This window comes from Anolis sagrei, chromosome 3, assembly GCF_037176765.1.
Source record: "Anolis sagrei isolate rAnoSag1 chromosome 3, rAnoSag1.mat, whole genome shotgun sequence".
In the NCBI taxonomy this organism is placed as follows: Eukaryota; Metazoa; Chordata; class Lepidosauria; order Squamata; family Dactyloidae; genus Anolis; species Anolis sagrei.
Genome location: NC_090023.1, coordinates 230,419,766 through 230,441,068, shown reverse-complemented (window position 1 = coordinate 230,441,068; position 21,303 = coordinate 230,419,766). Strand labels below are relative to the sequence as shown.

The following is a 21,303-nucleotide window of genomic DNA, read 5'->3' as shown; positions in this document are numbered from 1 at the left end:
ATTGGCATTATGCCCTGGGTCAGGGAGGCATTAGCCACCACCTTCACCCACTCTGCTAGTCCCCCCCCCCCCGGCAAATTTAATGAACCAGGATAGCAAGGGTTTAGAGAACAGGCGGTCACTCTCATTCCTCCAAGCAGAAAGTAATATTTATGAAGAGTTTCTAAAGCTTACTCATGCAATTTCTTTTTTCTTCTTCTAACGGGTACCATTTTTTCTTTACGCATGAAGATGTAGCTCCAAAAGTAAGAATATACATAGTGACAAATACAGAAATAAATAGATAGTTTTATGTTTAAATAATCAAAAACTGATCATACCATATATTGAATATCCCGCTGTGGAGTTTGTAGCATCTAAGTGTTTGCCTTGAAGTTCTTTCCGATCCAATTCTAAACATTCTTGCTTAGTGTTTAGTTCTTCCCCAATTACCAAAATGTCACAAAAATCCAGGTTATGGTGCATCTCTTCTAACAGAACTGGTTTATGGACTGAGGATAGAATAGAGACAGAGTTGAAACTATTCACTAAGCCTTTTCTTGAAGGTAGTGATGAGTAATTTCAGCCATCTTCTCATTGTGAGAAAGTCTTTGAAAATTACAGGTTTTGGGGGGCCATTTACAATTTGGGACTTATTCAGTTCAAAATTCATAATTGGTCATTTTGTACAGAAAACAGCATTTTCAGCACAAAAATAGTATTTTCTGCATGTTAACTTTTTTTTTTTATGCTGAAATATTCATTCCGGCACAAAATCCTGCATTCTGTGAAGAAAATGCTATTTTATATGCAAATCAACAATGTTTGAATTTTGTACAGAATAGATCCCCCATTTATAGCATTTTCTATGTTGAAAATATTTCAATGCAGAAAAAATTGTTCTGCAATACCATTTGTACATTTTGCTTCTTTGACTTTAAGAACTGGATCAGTAATAAATGGTGGGAACTCTTGAAATTGTCGAAGGCTTTCATGGCCAGAATTGCTGGGTTGTTGTAGGTTTTTTCGGGCTATGTAGTTATGTTCTAGAGGCATTCTCTCCTGACGTTTCACCTGCATCTATGGCAGGCATCCTCAGAGGTAGTGAGGATGCTTGCCATAGATGCAGGCAAAACGTCAGAAGAGAATGCCTCTAGAACCTGGCCATATAGCCCAAAAAAACCTACAACAACCCACTCTTGAAATTCTTCTTAGAATAATAGGATAACTGAAACAGAGAAAGAGACCCCAAGGGCTATCCAGTCCAAAAACCTGCCATGCAGGAATATACTATCAAAGCAGTCCTGTAGATGGCCATCTTGTCTCTGCTTAAAAACCTCTAGGGAGACTACTACACTGAGGCAGCATATTCTGCTAATGAACAGCTCTTACCATCCAGAAGTCTTCCTAATGATCCCTCTTTTCCTGCAGCTTGATTGCTTCATGTCCTAGTCTCCAGAGCAGCAGAAAACAAGCTTGCCCCATTCTCAATATGATATCCTTTCAAATATTGACACATGGCTATCATGTCAGCTCTCAGCCTTCTTTTCTCCAAACTAAACATACGCAGTTCCCTAAGTTTGGCTTGGCTTCCAGACCTTTGAATTTTTTTTTCAGCCTTCTCTGGATATGTTCCAGCCACTCAATATCCTTTTTGAATGGTGTTGCCTAGACCTAGACATAGTATTCCAGGTGAAATTTGACCTGTGCAAAATTGAGTGGTACTATTCCTTACCTCGATCTGGACAATATACTCCTATAGGTGCAGTCTAGAATTGCATTGGGTAGAATCACATATTTAGGATGTCATGAGTTCTGAGACAATAAATATGAGGGTCTACAATGTCTACAATGTTGCTGGTATCCCAAGGTTGTCTCCTGAAGACCATAATCTTTAAGACATTAACTCTTCATGAAATGATCAATCAGGCTGCTCAATCATTGTTCTATTTCCCCTTGCATTACACTTGCTGTCTATTAAAAAGATCAAAACAGCAATGTGGTACTGAAAAGGAGAGAATAGAAGAAACAATATTCCCCAGGCTAATTTTAATGTACATCTGTTAAAAATCCAACCAGGCTTCTAAAACATTATTAGCTAATCTAACATGGCAAAATGCTTTACAGAGTTTTGGGTTCAGTATAACAAAACAATGTTTCTGAAACTAAGTGGAAAGCTATTATTTAGGGCATAAAAGGACACAGAACCTAAAAACTCTTTGGAGTAAGATAATGGAATTTCTGTTTGAAACCTGAGATTCACACCTATGCTCCTAGAGTCAGCTCTGGGGGGTGTATTTTTACGAGATTTCTTCCTCAAGGTAGCAATATGTAATTTCAGTAATTTACATCCTGCTGGGAGAAAGTCATCAGAAAACAATAATCTTCATTTTTGAAGACCATATGCTGTTCAGGACTTATTCTGCACAAAATCTGCATCTGGTTGTTTTGTGTGGAAAAAGCAACATTTCCAGTGCATAAATATCAATTTCTGTGTCAAAATGCTGTCTTCTGTGTAGAAATTGCTATTTCTATGCAAATGAACCATGTACAAATTTTACACATAACAAATTCTGAATTACATCTTTTTTTCCCTTAGGGTGAAACAGTATTTTCTACATAGGAAATATTCCAATTTCTGCACTAGAATATAATTTTCCACACAGAAATGCCTCATCTTTCATTTAAAAAAAATGAAAAACACATCAACCACATGGACATTTTGCATATAGTAAGGCCCTGAACTGGGAAGATTCTCATCAATACTGGATTTTTCTCATCAGTGGTGGCCAGGGATGCATGTTAAACTGCCAGTTATTTAAGATGCCATACCTGCCTACTATATGCTATCCATGGAAACTATACAGTTTGCTACCTTTAGAAGCTATTCCAAAAATTCAGTAATTACAAAATTTTGTGGCCAGATTGCTCATTGGGGCTAGTTACTGGAACATTTAACTCCCTTGTTGAAATATCTTTTTCCAGGCACAATTCATGACCTGGATAATAGTAAATGTCTTTTGTCTAGACCAGTGGTTCCCAACCTTTGGTCCTCCAGGTATTTTGGACATCAGCTCCCAGAAATCTTAGCCACTTTACCAACTGTCAGGAATTGTGGGAGCTCATGTTCAAAACACCTGGAGGACCAAAGGTTGGGAACCACTGGTCTAGAATATTTGAAAGACTGTATCTAACTATATGAGACTACTCAAGTTCAAGATGTTCTAGGACACGTTACCAACACATATGCACTTAGCATGAAAATACAAGATAACTTTCTCAGTGCTTGGTTCCAAACTATGGAATTCCCCTCCATGGAAGATGTTGTTGGTCTCTTCTTTTTCCACTACCAGGCAACAGCCCTTTATATAGACAGTCTTCTACGATTAACTGGATGTGAAGAAAGTTTTTAATGAAGTATGTTACACCTTTATTTTCATTCAATTTTAAACATGTTTTGAAATTAAGTTTAATAGGACTGTCTATTAAATGGTCTTTAAACAATAAATGTTACCTTAGGCCCCATATTGAGGAAAAGGCAGGATATGCATTAAATACATAAATGCTTTCGATTGATCTATGAAGCTCTAATGTCAACCCCTCATTTGAGGTCTATATAATACTACCATATCTCGAGTCAATTTAACTGGATCTATTTGGTGTGAGAAGGGTTTCTCCCAGCAGGGCATAATTCATTTTTTACTTTTACCTGGCATGTAGTCTCTACTGTCATAGAGATCATATTCTTAAAAGAAAACTACATACCTCTCTCCATAGTTTCCTTTAAGTCAGGAGGATGTTCCATTTTAGTGACTGTGCTGACAATTCTGATATCTGGTAAAAGAGTCACACCCTTTTCATGTTCAAACTCTGAAGCTGGTCTTGCAAAATGATCCATTCCACTTATTGTAATCTTGGGCTCCTTGGCCTGAAACACCATTACATAGGCATCTATATCTGGGATACTAATGCAGACATCTTCACCAAAACATCTGAAAAATATATTATTCATTAACTTCATGGAAGACGTTTTAGTGTACATTCTTCCTTTGCAAGAGGAATACTACCTAAAGACATGCTGTATCCTGTGGATGTGTTCTAGAGTATATTTTTGGTGGTTCAGGCTTACTTGTTGACCAGCTACGGAATGATTCAGACCCATGTGAACATTAGAAGCACAATTTTCATATTATTATGAATGGTAAAGCATATCATTGGCCGGCACGATCCTTAAAAAAGGTCAATGCACACATAACACTGAATCTCTTAAATAACATATAACAAACTGCCAATGCTTAAACTTGATTAGATGGTTTCTAATTGTTATGCATTTTACATTAGGTACTCAAATTGAGGCTTAATAGGTTTGATATAGCTATCTTGTTAAACGAGCATCAAGAACCTAATCATCCATTTTATACTGAATGCATCATGTGGCCATTTCACACACATCCAGAACTCTATCTAAAGTCAAAAGGCATGGAGGAATTAGGAATTAGGAAATAACACTATATATTTGAAATTATTTAATTGTAAAAGTAAATGTAATTGTTATGCTATTGCCCCATTCATTAAAGGTCAAATTTTATTGATAATGTTTTATTTGCATGGGTTTATTACATCCCCCAAAATATAAGGTTCTTGATATGAAATTTTATGGCATATTGCTGGTTTAATAAAGCTTAATGAATTTAACTTACTGGACTCTTGATGAGACTTTAAGACGCCGAATGCCTGAGGTTGGAAACTGTCTTGAGTTGATATAGGAGACCTTTCGGAGTGCTTGATTTATATTCTCAATGTCATCTCCTTCTATAACAAGTACTGATTGGGAAGGATTGAAATGGTACTGGTAAGATGGGAGAGGAAACAATATCATTAGTATTTAGGGGAAACAATGTAGAATAACTCATTAGAACATTTAGAAAAGCAGGTTTCTAAATATTGATTCTTAGAGATTTGTTAGATCTCTAACGAAGTAAAGAAAATATATAATTATAACCTTTGTTCTATACATAAAAGCCAATTAGAAATAAGCAGACAATGTAAAAAAAAGATCTTGAAGTCTTAGTAAACAACAAGTTGAACATGATCCAAAAATGTGATGCAGCAACTAAAAAGTCAATGGGACTGCATGCCTATTGTTATTGTTATGGCTATTTTAAAATCAAATTGTCTTTTTTTAAGCTGTTCTGTAAACCGCCCCGAGCCAAACTGGATGTAGCGGTATAAAAGTAAAATAAATAAATAAATAAATAAATAAATAAATAGGAGTGCCAAGGGAAGTCATGGTGCCTCACTATTCTACTCTGGTCAGACCTCGCCTGGAATACTGTGTCCAGTTCTGGGCACAACAAATCAAGAATGATATTGACAAACTGGAACGTGTCCAGGACGACTGAAATGATCAAAGGTCTGGAAACCATGCCCTATGTGGAGTGGCTTAAAGAGCTGAGCATGTTTAACATGCAGAAGAAAAGGTTGAGAAGGAAACATGATAGCCATGTTTCTTCTCAAGAGGGAGAAGGCTTGTTTTCTGATACCCTAGAGACTAGGACTTGGAGCAATAGCTTCAAATTACAGAAAAAGGAGTTTCCACCTGGACATTAGGAATAACTTCCTGGCCTTGAGAGCTTTTCAAGAATGGAGCTCACTACCTCAGAATGTAATGGAGGCTCCTTCTTTGGAGACTTTAAACAGAGGCTAGATGGCCATCTGTCAGGAGTATTTTGATTGTACTTTTCCTGCATGGCAGAGGGTTGGACTAGATAAGCCATGAAGTCTCTTCCAACTCTATGATACTATGATTCTTGGTACTCTGCAGTAAGTCTACCACACACTTTTATAATAATTATGGTAGCTATATTTAACTGGAAAATAAACTGAATGTCAGTGGAACAACTATAAATCATGATTGTTTCTTTAATATGACACCATTAGTTTTTGCCATCACAATGAAACTTATATGCACATGATCTTTACAGTATTAGCAAAAATATCCTGGTGGTTTTAAAATATGTTATTTGTATGCTTGTTATAAATAGAGGTACATTTTGCAGTCCACTATAATGTCATCATTGACGATCACTGAGGTCCAAGTATGATTGTCTTCCAAGTATAGAATCTTGGTGGTGAGTCCGCAGGTGACTGTAGAGACCTATTCTTGATCTGTATATTCTTCCACAGTGCGGACATTAGTTTCCAGATGGAAAGCGGTCCCAGTCAGGGTTGGCTGGACAAGTCTTTTGACATTATTCATTATTTTGTGTAAGAATAAATGAAGTCATTTACTTTCTAGATACGACCTAGGAGTTGTTTGTTTGATGTCACTCTTTAAACAAATTTCCTGCCTTCTATTTTTACATTGTGTCTTTCCCTCCTATTTTTATTTTAAAATATATTAGTTTTTAAATCTATGTTAGATTTTTTATAGCCTTTCAGCAACCATCAAACTGTTGCTGAAAACTTCACTGTCTAATCAATTCTACATTCTGTACATATGGGGATGTGGTCTGGAGTTCAAATAAGCTTATGCCATTTAAAATTTCTGGAGGTGCCACATGTCTCTGCTTTTTGTTTTATTAAACATATTCACCTGTTAAAACTTTTCACAGTTTGGACTGAATATTAACCAGACATGTAGGCAATCTAGGCATCGGGGTGAAGGGGTGTTTACATGCAGATCAATGTAAAGTCTACACACCTTAGTCCTATTTGTGTGAGGGCAAACACCCATACATTGCTAAAGAAAAGAAAAGAATGGGTTAGTAGAGTTCTAAAATTGTGGAATGGACTATACAGCCTCTGGATTGTATGAATATAGGAAAGTGTCATATATTGTGATTCCCTTATGTGCAAAGCAACTTATTGATCACAGAAAAATGTACACACACAGCAATCTATCTAGACAATAAGGAAGTTTTTTTGGGGGGATATTAAAATTGTATTACCCACATAGACTCTTAAGGATTGCTGCACATTCTATTATCTATGGATTCTATTACTTCATTATGCTGAACACGTAAGTCAGAATATATGATTCAGGTAAGGAAAAGAGGTACAAGCTTGTCAAACTGGTCCTCCTTATAATAACAACAATTAGGAAATGTAGTCTATTGAGTTGAATTAGACATTGGGTCTCATTTCCACTAGCCAAGTAATCTGTAGCCAGTCCAGAGCAGCCCTCCAGAACTCAGAAGGGAGAGATGTGTGGGCAGGTGAGCATTCACCCAACTACATGCTTGCTGGTGGGAGCTATCAGGCCTCCCTCAGCTGCCAAGGTACCCTCCATAGCTCAGAGGGAAGAGGCAATTGGGTGTGTGTTTCCCCCTCACATAATGCTCACTTCTGTGAACTACAGGTGCAACTAATATGCAAGAAAATTGCAAAATACCAGAACTGGGACCCCAAAAGGGGGGTTGCGACTATTATGCAATGCCAACTATAATGTGAGAAAATACTGATAGTTCAAGGTTATGTTAATCAGCCTTGGTTTGCATTAATCCTAATAATCTCTATGTGTTGTGCATCCACCAGAGGACTTATTCACACACACCCCTCATGGGATAATGGGTCAGTGTAGATGTGCCCTCAATTGACATTTGTAAGGTCAAGAGTTAATCTTTCTGAAGGCATGAAAGTGACCTTGAAGCGTCCTATGGATGAATAGATTTCTGAAAATTTAGAGAAGAAGACATGTGATGTTAGAAGGTAATCCCCTATTGAATGGAACAGAAGACTTGAAAAGATTATTCAAGAGGGATGATGATCCCTGCTATATCAGAGAGGCTCCATGTTACTGCAAGATATTGCTTTAGATATATCAGAATGGACCATGGAAAATAAACTGGTTTTTTTTCTTTACTGTCTTCTGCTGAAGGGCATGGATAACAAAACTAAACGTGGGATAATAAGATTACACATTACTACACGACTTCACCAATGATGCCATTATGAAAGACATGTCTTCTTCCACAAAGAGGAAATCTTGCAAAAAATAAACCAAATCTCTTAGCAGTCCAGCAAACCTGCCTTTTCACTGTCTCCATTAGCATCTCACCATTTTCTCCACAGTGGCCCTATCATTTTCTTGTTCTTCCTTCATTATTTTTATTGTTTTTATTGTTTTTAACCTCTCTAGCAAGCATGAGTTTGATCTGCACTTTAGTTTATTTTACATTCTCTCTACACATGCGGGCAATTTGTTTGAATTTCTCTTCTGCAATTTCACCTTTTTCCATTTCTTGTACATTCCTTTCTAAATCTTAGTTCAGCTGAAAGTTCTCTAGTCATCTATCCTGGTTTCTTTAGACGCCTCCCAATTGTGCCTTCAATATCTCACTTTTTAAAAAATTCTTACCTCTTCAGAATGCCTGACTAAGGAATCTGATCCAGTATCTTTCAAACTTTCAATCCAAGTGTCAAATACACATTCTAGACCAGTGGTTCTCAACCTGTGGGTCCCTGGGTGGTTTGGCCTACAATTTCCAGAAATCCTTGTCAGTTTACCAGCTGTTAGGAATTCTGGGAATTGGAGGCCAAAACATCTGGGGACTCACAGGTTGAGAACCACTGGTCTATCTGACACTGGGATTTCCCAATCTGTTGTATAACACACTCTAGGAGAATATGGTCACTCTTGCCTGAAGATTCTCCTACTTTCATGTCATTAACTAAGTCATCACTCTTGGTTAGGATCAGATCTAAAATAGCTGGGGCCCCTGTTGCTTCCCTTTTGTACAATGAAAAGGAATCGATAATTTCTTAGACCTTATATTATTTGTGGAGTTTGACTTCAAAAAATATCAAAATAGTGGAAATTTTCTACTAGTAGTATATGTGTGTATGTATTCTGAATAGTTGATTACCTTTTCCAGCAAGGTTTCATCTGATTTCAGACTGGCTTGGATATCTATAGTAGACTTCCACAATGATAGCAGCAGATTTCAGGGATGCCTATTATATCACATTTGTTTTACTGGTTTCTACTATTTGCTCAGTTTTTTCTATAACACTTCAGTTATTATCATCAGCACTTGAACTCTTGCCTTCAAGGTTATTGTCTCCCTACCCCACGTTGTTTAAATACTCCTTACCAAGCCTCTTTATGTTAATACCAAGAAATGTTCAAAAGCAGATCATTAAAGAGTCAGTCTGTACTTAATTGGAAAGGAATTGTATGAGGACTAAGTTGGGGGGGGGGTTGATTGTGCAGTGGAGAGTCACCAGGTTAGTCAAAGATTTGAAGCCCAAGTCTTCTGAGGAATATCTTCAGGAACTGGATATTTTTACCTTGGAAAAGGGACTAAAACATAACACAATAACCATCTTTAAATATCTGAAGGGCTGTCTTGTAGATCAGTGGTTCTCAACTGGTGGGTCCCCAGATGTTTTGGCCTTCAACTCCCAGAAACCCTAACAGCCGGTAAACTGGCTAGAATTTCTGGGAGTTGTAGGCCAAAACACTTGGGGACCCACAGGTTGAGAACCACTGTTGTAGATGATGGAGCAAGCTTGTTTCTGCTGCTCCAGACATTAGAAAACAAACCAGTGGATTCCAGCTAAACATTAGGAATGCCATTTTGTTGTAAAAACTGTTTGATAGCAGAATAGACTGCCTTAAACTGTGCTGGACTCTTCTTCTTTAAAATATTTAAAAATGGTTGGATGGGCCTTTTTGAGGAGTGAATTAGATGTATATTCCTGAACGGGATCCTTGGGGTCCCTTCTATCTCAATGATTATGTGCCTCTATGATTTGTATACTCTTTTAGGTCAACTCTCTGCAGGTTTTTTTAAAAAAAAATGGAAGAGAAATACAGAAGTAGTTTAAAACTACTTGAGTTGACAAAAATTACAACAGAATATTTGTTGAATAAGTGCTACTTTAAGGCAAGCAATCTGAATATCTGATGGCCAAGCCTGTTCATTCAATTTTATCTTTTCATTGAAAAAAGTCACTATGTACCCATGGCCACTATGGGGTTTTTTTATGCACAAGTACAATTTATGTACAAATGCTTTTGAAAGCCAGGCACGATCTGTCATTGCAAATGCCTTGTTCAATTCTAAGGCCAACTGTGGTTCTTTCATCAGGACATGTCACTGTTATGCCAACTAGGAAACACCGCATGAGAACCTTCACTGACAGTTTTTTTTCCATTTCTGCCTCCTGCTGTCACACTGACTCTCAAAATAACTAAAAAGGTAAAAATGAAAGAAGAAAGTTGCACCATGCCAGCTTGCAGATCGGAGATTGAAAGTGTTCTGAAGCTGAAAAATTAAATTCTTGGATTCATTTCCCCACCCACAGCTAGTTCCCTGAGACAGCCGCTCCTCCATACTAGATCAGCTGCTGGAGGCAAAATTGAAGACAAGAAATTTTGGCATTCTTCAAGAAGGCTTCAAAGAATTGTCAGCTTCAAACAAAGCAGTAGTCGCGTAGAAGCTGTGTTTCTATCGATCATGAGTTCAGCAAGAGCTAAGCAAGGGCAGAAGGATTTAAATAAATAACATATGTACTTTTGCATATTTTCTCAGTCAGGTTTCTTTATGAAGTGAAATAAATTAGGCTGAAGAAATTGACATTAGCTATTATATCTCTTTTATGTATGGTCTTTGGTAATACTTCACTTGGAGAGAAACAACTCTCAGAAACTATTAAGCGTGTGCAGTGTTATAATGTAAAGCAACTATCAAAAATATTTCTAATAGCTATCCTATGCAAAATTCTGTTATACTGGGAATTATTAATTTGCAAGTATAAGTTCAGTTCTAAGTATAATCATCTATACATCATACAATTGCAATAACCATAGGACGATGGCATTAATTTTCCAAGCAAACAAAGTAATGCTCAAAATTCTACAATAGAAACGTTTACCATGTATGGAGCAAGTAATGCCAGGAAGGGAAGAAACACTTGGGGTCATATTTGCAAACAGATATTGGATAATAGAGCATACCAAATAATTTCAGAAGAAAAACTATGGATCACTCCCAAAGAGAGGGGCATGCCACACCTTCTGATTGTCCTGTTGTGTAAATTGTGCTCAAGACAAGAGACTACTGTTAGAACAAAAGAGGAAAAATGGAATGGTTTCTAATTGGAAAGGGGGTCATAGGGAGTTTGTCTTCCTCAAAAGATGAAGAAGACTTACAGCAGCCAAGTCCTCTTTCAGTTCATCAGGAAACTAGAGGAGAGACCCCCAAGTCCTCATGAATGAAGATAAAATTAAGCATTTGACACAGGCTCCATCTACACTGCCATATAATTCCAGTTTCTGAATGCAGATTATCAGCTTCAAACTGGATTATATGGCAGTGTTGACTTATCTGCATTCAGAAACTGGATTATATGGTCAGTGTAGATGGGACCACAGACCCTCAGATGCTGTAAAAGGCAATTCACCCATAATTTTGGGGCATGCTGCCTAAATACTCTCCAGCATAGAGGCATAGGCAGAGTTTGTGTGTGCGCGTGCACGTGTCAGGAGTGATTTGAGAAACTGCAAGTCACTTCTGGTGTGAGAGAATTGGCCAGGGTACCGTGGCCAGAGGACACCCGGATGTTTTGATGTCTTACCATCCATGTGGGAGGCTTTTCTCATGTCCCTACATGGGGAGCCAAAGCTGACAGAGGGAGCTCATCTGTGCTCTCCCTGGATTTGAACCTGCAGCCTGTTGGTCTTCAGTCCTGCCGGAACAAGAGTTTAACCCATTGAACCACTGGGGACTCCATAGGCTGAGTTGAATCCCATCAAAAACAGGCCAGCATCTCCCTGGCTGGGACTGCTGTTCTAATGTGCAGGAGCTAAACACAAATGATATCTAGAATTGGCAGAATGTATTCAAACGGTTTTAAAAGGCAGGAAGAATGATGTTGCAACAAAAACAATTAAGAACCTTGTGGTATTTTAAGGAGTAGAATGTTTATGATAATTTGTTAGTCTTCATGATATCTAAGGATATGGATTGTTGTGCGCCTTCAAATTCTTTCTGAGTTTTGAATCTAATCCTAGTGAGATTCTATACTTCATAAATCGGTTTTATGCGTTATCAGAGATGATGTCAGTTCATCTCTCACCTTTATTCCTTGGCCAAGACTCTCCAGGGAGTTAATATCCAGACCTTCTTTGCAGGCCTGCAAACAGGATATCACTTTCTGGCTCTCAATTTTTCCTGGACGGATGGTAAGGCTGGCAAGACTGCCATGGAAATACTGAGCAAACCTGGGCTTAGTGACTTCACCTCCTATTAGAAAAAAAGAAACATATGTTAAAATAGATAATATGCAGATTTAATTATGATTACCACTATTGTCTTTAATGCTTGGAACTATTGGTAATCTATCCGCTATTTTTGTTACATAAGCAGAAACCGAGGCAGAGTTACAGGCACTAGCTATTACACTTAAGAATTTCCTTTATGCTTAAGACTTTATTGTTCACATTATTATAATCTCTCTTATAAAGGCTTATAAATTAGTTGTGAATATATGTTTCATACTACTAATACAACTTGTTATCATTGTATTATTTTTCAAGTTTACTCATTTGCACACCCTTAAGCATTTACTTACAAGAAATACACCCACAAACACCCACTTGTAATGCACTGAATCAGGCAGGATGGAATCAAAAGTCATTATTAGGAATAATATGGAACGAAAAAGAAAGCAATCAAAATACAGCAAATAAAGAGCAATTCTCATATTATGATATCAAGGTGTTTTATCTTTAAGAGGAACTGAACTTTAATAGACAGACTGTGATTACATATACAGAAACATGTACATGTTTATTATCTATATGCATGGTATTTTATAAAAGAGCTTTTTTTAAATAAGCAGCCCTGTTATTATTTTTTTTGCAAGAAAACCAATAACGCAGCTTGTGGAACTTTGAAGATGAACACATTTTATTTGGTTATTCATTCATTTGTTATTTTGTATTTCCCAGCCTGGGAGACAATGGCCAAGAGCCTATATCACACTTACACTGTGTGAATCTATATTCACATAGTTATACAGTGATTGTGCTACACTTCTCTTTTTCTGAATCTTGATGCTGTACAACAAATTGTATATCTGCTAAAGTATTTACTTATCATCCCGGTCTGTACTAGGGCTCTTTCCATAAAATGGAACACTGAAGGATATAGGACTGCAGGAATACAGCCGGATGTAGGGGTTGCATTCAGAAATAGAAAGAGGAAAGAGGAAGTTATCTGATAATGACCTTTGCCTATGAAACCACACTACAGAAGCCTGCACATCATTGATTTGCCTAATTATTAATGCAGTTCTAGCCCTAACTGAAACCATCACTATTGTCCTGACCCAATTATTTTGAAGAGGTTGGATAGTGGTGATGGTGGTAATGACAACAATAAGCCTCTGCCCCAAATTATCAGAAAAACATGAAATGAAGTTCCTGTATTGTGCCATGAGCCATTAGGCACAAATCACTTAGAAATGTCTCCTCTCCCAACACCAAGTTCATTAGAGAAACAAGGCTGTACATTATTTATTCATCTAATTAAATGAGCAAATGTTGAATAAAAAAGTGCATGGGCAAGAAGGCAAAACCAATTACCTGCTTGCTACTCCTGAGCATTCTCCATCATAACAAAATAAATCCTGATCTATTCTCTGATATATTGTAGTTCTTCAGCTCTTATGACTGCCTTGGTTCTATCTTTTGTTTCTCAAACATCATCCTGTCCCCAAGCTCCTTTCATATTTTTACTAGTAATTTCTTGCTAGCTCTTCATTTCTGTGATCTTGAGATGCATTCTGGTACAATTATGTTTACCACCACCACCCCTTTGTTGTGGTGAGGGGGCTTGTGTGTTCCAATGAACCTGTGGGTGTAATCATCAGAGTCATGTACTCCCAGGAGAGGCTGCAAGGAAGAATCCAAACCAAGAACAATCTGAAGACCTACACAGTAAATTAGGTGGAGGACAAGGTGGTACATGTTACAATGGCTGTGAAGGTGGGAGGAGATGAGAAGCCACCATCATCGTGTTAACCATGCCACTGGAGGGTACCCTCATTCTGCGAAGACTGTGTGTTGATCAGCTGTGCACTGACCTCCACACATTAAAAAAAAATCACACACAGGCATCTTCCAAGAAAAAATAAAATCAACAAAAGCCCCATGGTGATCAGTGAGTGGTGATGGGAGCAGGACTGTGAAATCTGGAAGCCCCTAGTCACAGACTGGCACATGGGTGGTGGATATGGATTTAGTTGTTCCACTTCAAGGTCCAAGGCGGTTGAGTAGTCCAGAAACTGTATCCACAACTGAGAAGCCCTTTTTAGAAATCACTCTGCTCACCCCACACAGGGAGGGGGCTAGAAAAGGTGCCTTAATATAGTCTGTGTCTCTCATGCCTGACTGGACAGCTGTGTCCAGAGGTGTCACCATCTTGCAGCCAAAAAAAGAAAGATGAACTTTGGAACATGGAACATATGGACATTGTTAGACAACACAGACAGCAAATACCCTGAACACAGGACTGCTATTATTGCAAGGGAGCGGAGATGCTTTAACATTGACATAAAAGCAGTTCAGGAGGCCTGGAGAGCAGGAGAGGGACAACTGAAGGAAGAAAAATGAGGCTATACATTCTGAAAGGGATTGTCTGAAGAAGAATGTAGAGTACACAGAGTGTATTGAACTGTAAAAGATAAAATGTAATCAACAGAATGTGTTACATGAGGAAAAAATAATAATATGTTGTTGTGTATATGTAATTGTGACAATGGGTTGTTGTAGGTTTTTTTGGGCTATATGTCCATGTTCTAGAGGCATTCTCTCCTGACATTTCAGGAGAGAATGCCTCTAGAACATGGACATATAGCCCAAAAAAGCTTACAGCAACCCAGTGATTCCGGCCATGAAAGCCTTCGACAATAAATTGTGACAATGTTACAAACTACTTCCATCTAATCAATGAAAAAGAGAAAGGCGTGTTAAGTCAACCCTGACTGGGACTACCTTCCATCTGGAAACCAATGTCCTCACTGCAAAAGAATATGCAGATCAAGAATAGCCCTCTACAGTCACCTATGTACCCACAGGTGAGACCCTACTCTTGGAAGGCAATCATAGTCAGACACGAGAGATAGTCAATGATGGTGATGACTCTTTTTTTCCCTTTGGCCTCTGGTGTTTAACTTCAGTCCTCATTTTTATATCCCAGTTTGGGATCCATCTCACTGAAGACTACAGCTATGGCTGACAAACACAGAGTGATGTGGAGAAAGGAGGAATATTCAATAATCAGCATAAATAATAGATGGGAAAATGCCTGTGCCTACTATAATTATGCCCAGACTATCAAATTATATTTGTTTGAACTACAAAACCAGTTTTTTACAGGAAATGTCAGGCCCTTGCTACATTGCCATATAAAAAACAAATTATCTGCTTTGAACTGGATTATATGGCAGTGTAGACTCTTATAATTCACTTCAAAGCAGATAATTTGGATTATCTACTTTAATAATCTGGATTATATGGCAGTGTAGAAGGGGCCTCAGTTACATCAAAAAGAGTCCTTGCAAAAATGTAAGGACTTTCATTCTTAGGAAGTCTATAGAATATATCAAAGATAAATATTATTGTTATTGCTGTCATCATCATCATCATCATCATCCCACTTTTCTCAATTATTCTGTTGCACAAGTCTGAATACCATAATCTGGACAATGTGCTGGTATTTCACACATTAATCAGTGTTCTCTACAGCAATGAATCAATTTTTATTCTACCCTTCTATTTTATTTCCATGACATTCCATTATTAAAGTTTTTGGTTTAAATAAAGGGAAATCCTTTCACATTTTTAGCATTTAATGTAAGTTAACCTTGCTGAGTTCTTCCTCTGAAACATCTCACCACTGTCCAAAATATCATTTGTCCCAAGCAGAATTAGATCCATCCCACCACTTCTTCTTACATAGGTACTGACTTACAATTTTGTATTTGATTAAATATATTTATAGGAGGTGGATTAGATGAAAGTATTGCCCTGGATACATTCATTTCATTTTTTTTCACCCCAAAAAACCCTATAGCTGTCTGGCTCTTCTTGTTCAGCTTAACTAGTGGAAGCAAGGCAGATGGATGATAAGTTCATAACCTTCTGTTTTCCCCCAGGTATTGATTAAATTGGCTAGAGGTGGGTTATCAAAGGCACTTTATTCTTTGGTTTGTGCAATGAAATCCTACTTTATCCCCTGGATCCCCTTCCTGATACTTTACACTGCTCTATCTCCTAGTGTTTTAAAATTTTAATCTTTGAATTTGGCCCTGCCCACTGTGATCATTTTTAGTGTATTAATGTTTTGATTTTATATTGTTGTGTTGCCTATTTACATTGGTTTTGTATTTTATGTTATTTTATTTTCTGATTTTCTGTTGTGTTTTTGCATTATATTGTGTTTTCTGTATTGATGGGCGTGGCCTCATGTAAGCCACCCCGAGTCCCCTTGGGGGGATGGTGGCAGGGTTTAAATAAAGTTTTTTTAATTATTATTATTATTATTATTATTATTATTATTACTACTGAAAAAAAAGAAATACAAAAGAATGGTTAATATATTCCACTAACTGCGCAGGAAAATCATTTTGAAAGATAAAAAACTCCAAGATTCAGATAAGATATGTTGTCTCTTGGATGGAAAACAGGTACTGTTTCATATCTACTAACATCTGCATGTGTCCCACATTCTAGTAGATGTAGTTTCTCGTACAACCACTGTATTTGTCATAGGTTAATGTAATTATATATATATTTGTCTGCAGTACATTTCACCAAAAAAAATGATTACATAGGATAGATTGGCTCATAAACTATTGCTTCTTAGTATTCTTGTGTTTTGCACATGGAACACAAAATATATTAATATTGTAATTTAAATCAATCATGTACCTCATTATAGATGCCTTGACCTCTTGTACTCTTTTCCAATTAGAGTGAAATATAAAAATCTGACTGTGATGAGTAAATTTCAATTAAACAGTACTGCAAATGGGACATGTGGCTCCAACCTGTTTTGAGCATAATCTGTTTCCTTCCATACCATAGTCTCAATGGTAGTCACTTGTTTAGTGGTCTTCAGTGACTAAGAATTTCAACAAAATGAACTGACCCAGTATCTACTGCCATACTGGAATTCAGGGGGAAAGTTCTTTATGGATTACAACTCCTAGACAGCCCAGCTGGCATGGCCAATCCAAAAAGTAACTTTTCCTAGTTCTGATTACACTAGCCATGATGAAGTAGTAACCTGAAATTAATTGTGGCTCCAAATTTGATGATAGTAGGCAGACCAGGATCTCCATAAAAAGCAGCTGCTAATCATACAGATTTCACTGAGCGGAAAATGCTGTGACACAGGCTATAACCTATATGCTGTAGCTTTCAAAAACGCATTATCCACTATTATTTATTTTTAATTAATGCAAGCTGCTCGAAGAAGCAGGAATATTTAATTGCTGTCAGCAAACTAGGTTTTAGATCACAGTGCCATCAGTGCATAATTTTCAAGAACAAACATCAGTCCTCTGCACATAATCTCTATTACAAATTCTCTTTGAGTCTTATTTACAATATGCTCCTTGAAAGAACTGATGAGAACAGTTCATGCGTCTTTTAGAGTAATAGTATTCACTAATGCTTCTCGTTATCCCGACAGTATGAAAAATCTTGAACTGCATGCTGTCCTTCCAATTTATTACAGAAAAATCTTATTAATGAATACACTGCTGGTGAGAGAACTTTATCAGATAATATATGAAACACAACAAGGCTCAGCACTTAAGGAGTGAACTTATCTCACAGACTGCAGCACTGATATGGTTTGCCATTACCCACAGTCTCTTAAAGGTATTTCCACTTCTTCTGTTCTCACCCTTTTGTTCATTTTTACTAATTGTGCCATTAGCTCAGTTCTGTGTTAGCTTAGCATCCTTAGAGAGTTTTTCTAACTTGAATGGAGCTGTTACAGCAAAGCCTTAGCCTGCTTCTTTAGCCACTGGTATCTTTCTCTTTGATCCAAAATGCTGACCACTGCACACATGTTCTCTCCATAATATATTTCTCTATACTGATTGCTGGGGACGGTAGGGATATCATTGTATTCATGCCTGTAAGCTATTCATAGGTCTAAACATAATTATGGAGTAGATAGGATTTTAATATGGTCCAAGGATGTTCTGTTTATCCTTGTTGCTATTTTGAGTTTATTATGAGCAAGAACAGTAACAAATGTAACCAAGATCTATGATTTGATAATCTATCTTTTTTTCTTCAGACTTCATCACAATATGAAGAAGAGATAAAAGAGGTAAAGTCTAAAAGATATAAAGTCTCAAATTCATAGCTTATCTCTCACAGTCTTATTTGTGTGTGTGTGTGTGTGTGTGTACACACCTCTTGTCACTGTTGCATGAGATCTTAATATCAAAAAGTTACACTTCAGTTCACCATAGCTCAAAAGTCATTACTTCCATTCAGCAAAGCCTTTCTGGTATCTTAGGCTCTTTACTGTTGGTGTTGTTATTGTGTACCTTCAAATTTATTCTTCTCTATGTTGATTCTATTACCATAGATAAATACAATAATAATATTAAAATAAATAATAAAACTTTATTTATATACTGCTCTATCTCCCCAAGGGGACTCAGGGTGGTTTCAAAATTGTAAAAACACAAGAACATACAAAGTAAGCAGAAAACAAAATTATCAACACAACACATATATAGTCAAACCAATCCCACCTTATTCTTTGTGTCAGGATTAACTGCTAAGGCCTAGATTTCAAAAGGATCTGGGCAATTTGGGACAGCCAGGTCAGGGCTAGTGCAAGGTAAGCCATAGGGGGGCAGGGGAATAGGTAAAGTGTATAACAAACTCAACAGTAGTGATAATGGGGCCTCTAGCTGTTCATTTCCTGAGCCTATTTGGGGAACTGGCAGGGGTAATAGGTGGGGGTGAAGGGCTAGATTCTAACTAACTACTCGTTCTCAAAGACCTAGTGAAACCACCAAGACTTCAAGCTTGTCTTATTTCCCTAGGAAGGACGTTCATAAAGTGGGGGACCACAACTGAGAAGGCCCTCTCCCTCGTCTCCACCAACCATGCTGATGATGGTGGTGGGAGGGCCTCCCCAGCGGATCTTGGAGTTTGCACTGGTTCATAGAGGGAGATGAGATCACTAAGACTGGCAGGGCCTGAATCATTTACGGCTTTATAGGTCATAAGCTGCACCTTGAATTTGGCTCGGCAACTTATTGGCAGCCAATGAAGCTGTTTTAATAGGGGCATTGTATGGTCCTAATAATAATAATAATAATAATAATAATAATAATAATAATTTAAAGACTGATGAAAGATAGGATTATACCAGATCAGCTATGGAATGACAAGCATATAAAATAATGTGGCATGGAAAAAGATATTTTTTTTAAAAAAAAAACCTACAGTAGCATTAAAATAAATACTAAAATGTGAAAGTAAAATGCTATGTTTAAAACATGCGTAAAAATAATATAAAGGTGTATGGATTAAAATAGTATAGCACTCATTTGTTGAAAGCCTCCTTGACAAAAACCAGCCAGTTGCTTAAAATCAATGTGAATGAAAGTGGCTATGTCTTTTTTTAATGATTCTTGAACTTGATGACTCTTAAAAACAAAATATATTTTCAGACGTCTGCTCTCTGCAAAATAGCATACATGCTCACCTTAAAACAAACAAACAAACAAATAAATAAATAACTGATCCATCAGAATAAGGTGCTTAGCCTGAAAAGAACATCAAGGTATAGAAGATTGAAAATGCAAGATGTGATATTACTGTTTATCTGAGTCAACTTAGAGACTGACTTCATGGTTTTTAACAGTGATAGGGATCTAGATTAAACTACTTCTTCTGGTTAGCATTCTTACTAATAATAAACAGGTAGAATCTGGTTACCAAAGATCCAAGGTAACTATAACATTTTAGAATTCCAGAATATACCACCATATCTCAAGAAATGATCATCCTCCCCAAGTGAGATCTTCATCAGGTTTGAGGTAATGATCAAGGGTGTAATTAAGATCAGTATATTGAAATACATCTGACAAGCATAATAGACAGCTTGCTCGTCATTGAGATTACTGGTCTTTGAACATACAGTCAATAGGCTTAAATCTCAATCTGCTCAAAGTGTGTATTTACCTTGCCAACAAGCACCAACAGTCAGTTGCATTGCTATGTGCGATGGATGAATAGGCCAGTCATTAGTTACAAGGTAAGGTTCATATGTTGTACCATCCATATACAAGGTAACTACTGGAAACTCAATGTTGACGATATAGTAGTGCCATTCTTTATCGCAAATCTATATAGTAGAAGAAGAAAAAAGGAAAATATGCTTAGTAACTGCTTGCTTTTTCAACCAGAGATTTGTGGAAAAGAACAAAAAGAACTAAAGATACTTTGGGGGGGGGGGGAATAGCAGTGGTCATGCCATCTGTTTAACTGACACATTTCAACAGATGATGTTGCACTCTACTTCCAAGTTTATTGTTATATCACACATCTCCAGAAAAAGCCCTGATATAATATTCTATGAATGACATTTTAATATTGATAAAATGCAAAAGTATTTCAAAAAGAATAAGGGTAATGAAGCATGCCCCCAACAGCACCCTCAATATTATAATTATGCTTCTCTTTTTTCAAGAGTAAAATACTTATTTGTTTAATTATCTTGTAATATATATGGCATCAATTGGGGACAATGAGTAGTAAGATTTCTTCCATCAATACAAAATAGAGTAGGCAGAATAAAGACGCATGGGAACAGTGGCACTGCCTGTACCTCCCTACTCTAATTTCAAAATCAGGATAGATCACCCATGGGTACAATTTTATGCATAAAGGCTCTCTCTACATTTTCATACCACACAGGTAATGGGTGTCTCAAAAGGGCTTAGTTTTCTTTCTCTCAGCTAAGGGATAATAATAACCAATGGGAATTGTATAGCAATGAGGTCAGGCATCTTTATTCTAGACATTTCTGCCAGTCTAACATTCTAAAATGCAAATCCAAAATAAATTTTGTGGCATTGTGCAGATGAAAACATTTGCAGGCCATGTATTATTAGCTGGAAAAGCAAGTAGAGGATTTGTGGTATGCAAGTATTCAACCCTGTGCACAGGGGATTGTATGGGTTATTTATATTTATATTGTTTTATTTATTTAGAATTTTTGTTTATAACTTCTCAATTCATTAAAGCCCCAAAATGTTGTGCAATCGATA

General features: G+C 37.1%; 1 protein-coding gene across 2 annotated transcripts in view; it reads right to left on the bottom strand.

The window, feature by feature from the left end:
* Positions 1–21,303, bottom strand: part of CLSTN2 (calsyntenin 2) — a 416,131-nt gene that overhangs the window by 21,670 nt on the left and 373,158 nt on the right. Inside the window, exons 9-14 of one of the 2 annotated variants that reach the window (XM_060767908.2) lie at positions 20,216–20,378; positions 12,064–12,230; positions 6,683–6,721; positions 4,680–4,828; positions 3,745–3,971; positions 321–491 (exon numbers count right to left, since the gene is read on the bottom strand). In XM_060767908.2, coding sequence (XP_060623891.2) covers positions 321–491; positions 3,745–3,971; positions 4,680–4,828; positions 6,683–6,721; positions 12,064–12,230; positions 20,216–20,378 — 916 coding nt within the window. The remainder of the gene's footprint in view (positions 1–320; positions 492–3,744; positions 3,972–4,679; positions 4,829–6,682; positions 6,722–12,063; positions 12,231–20,215; positions 20,379–21,303) is intronic. The other variant, XM_060767910.2, reaches the window with a different exon arrangement.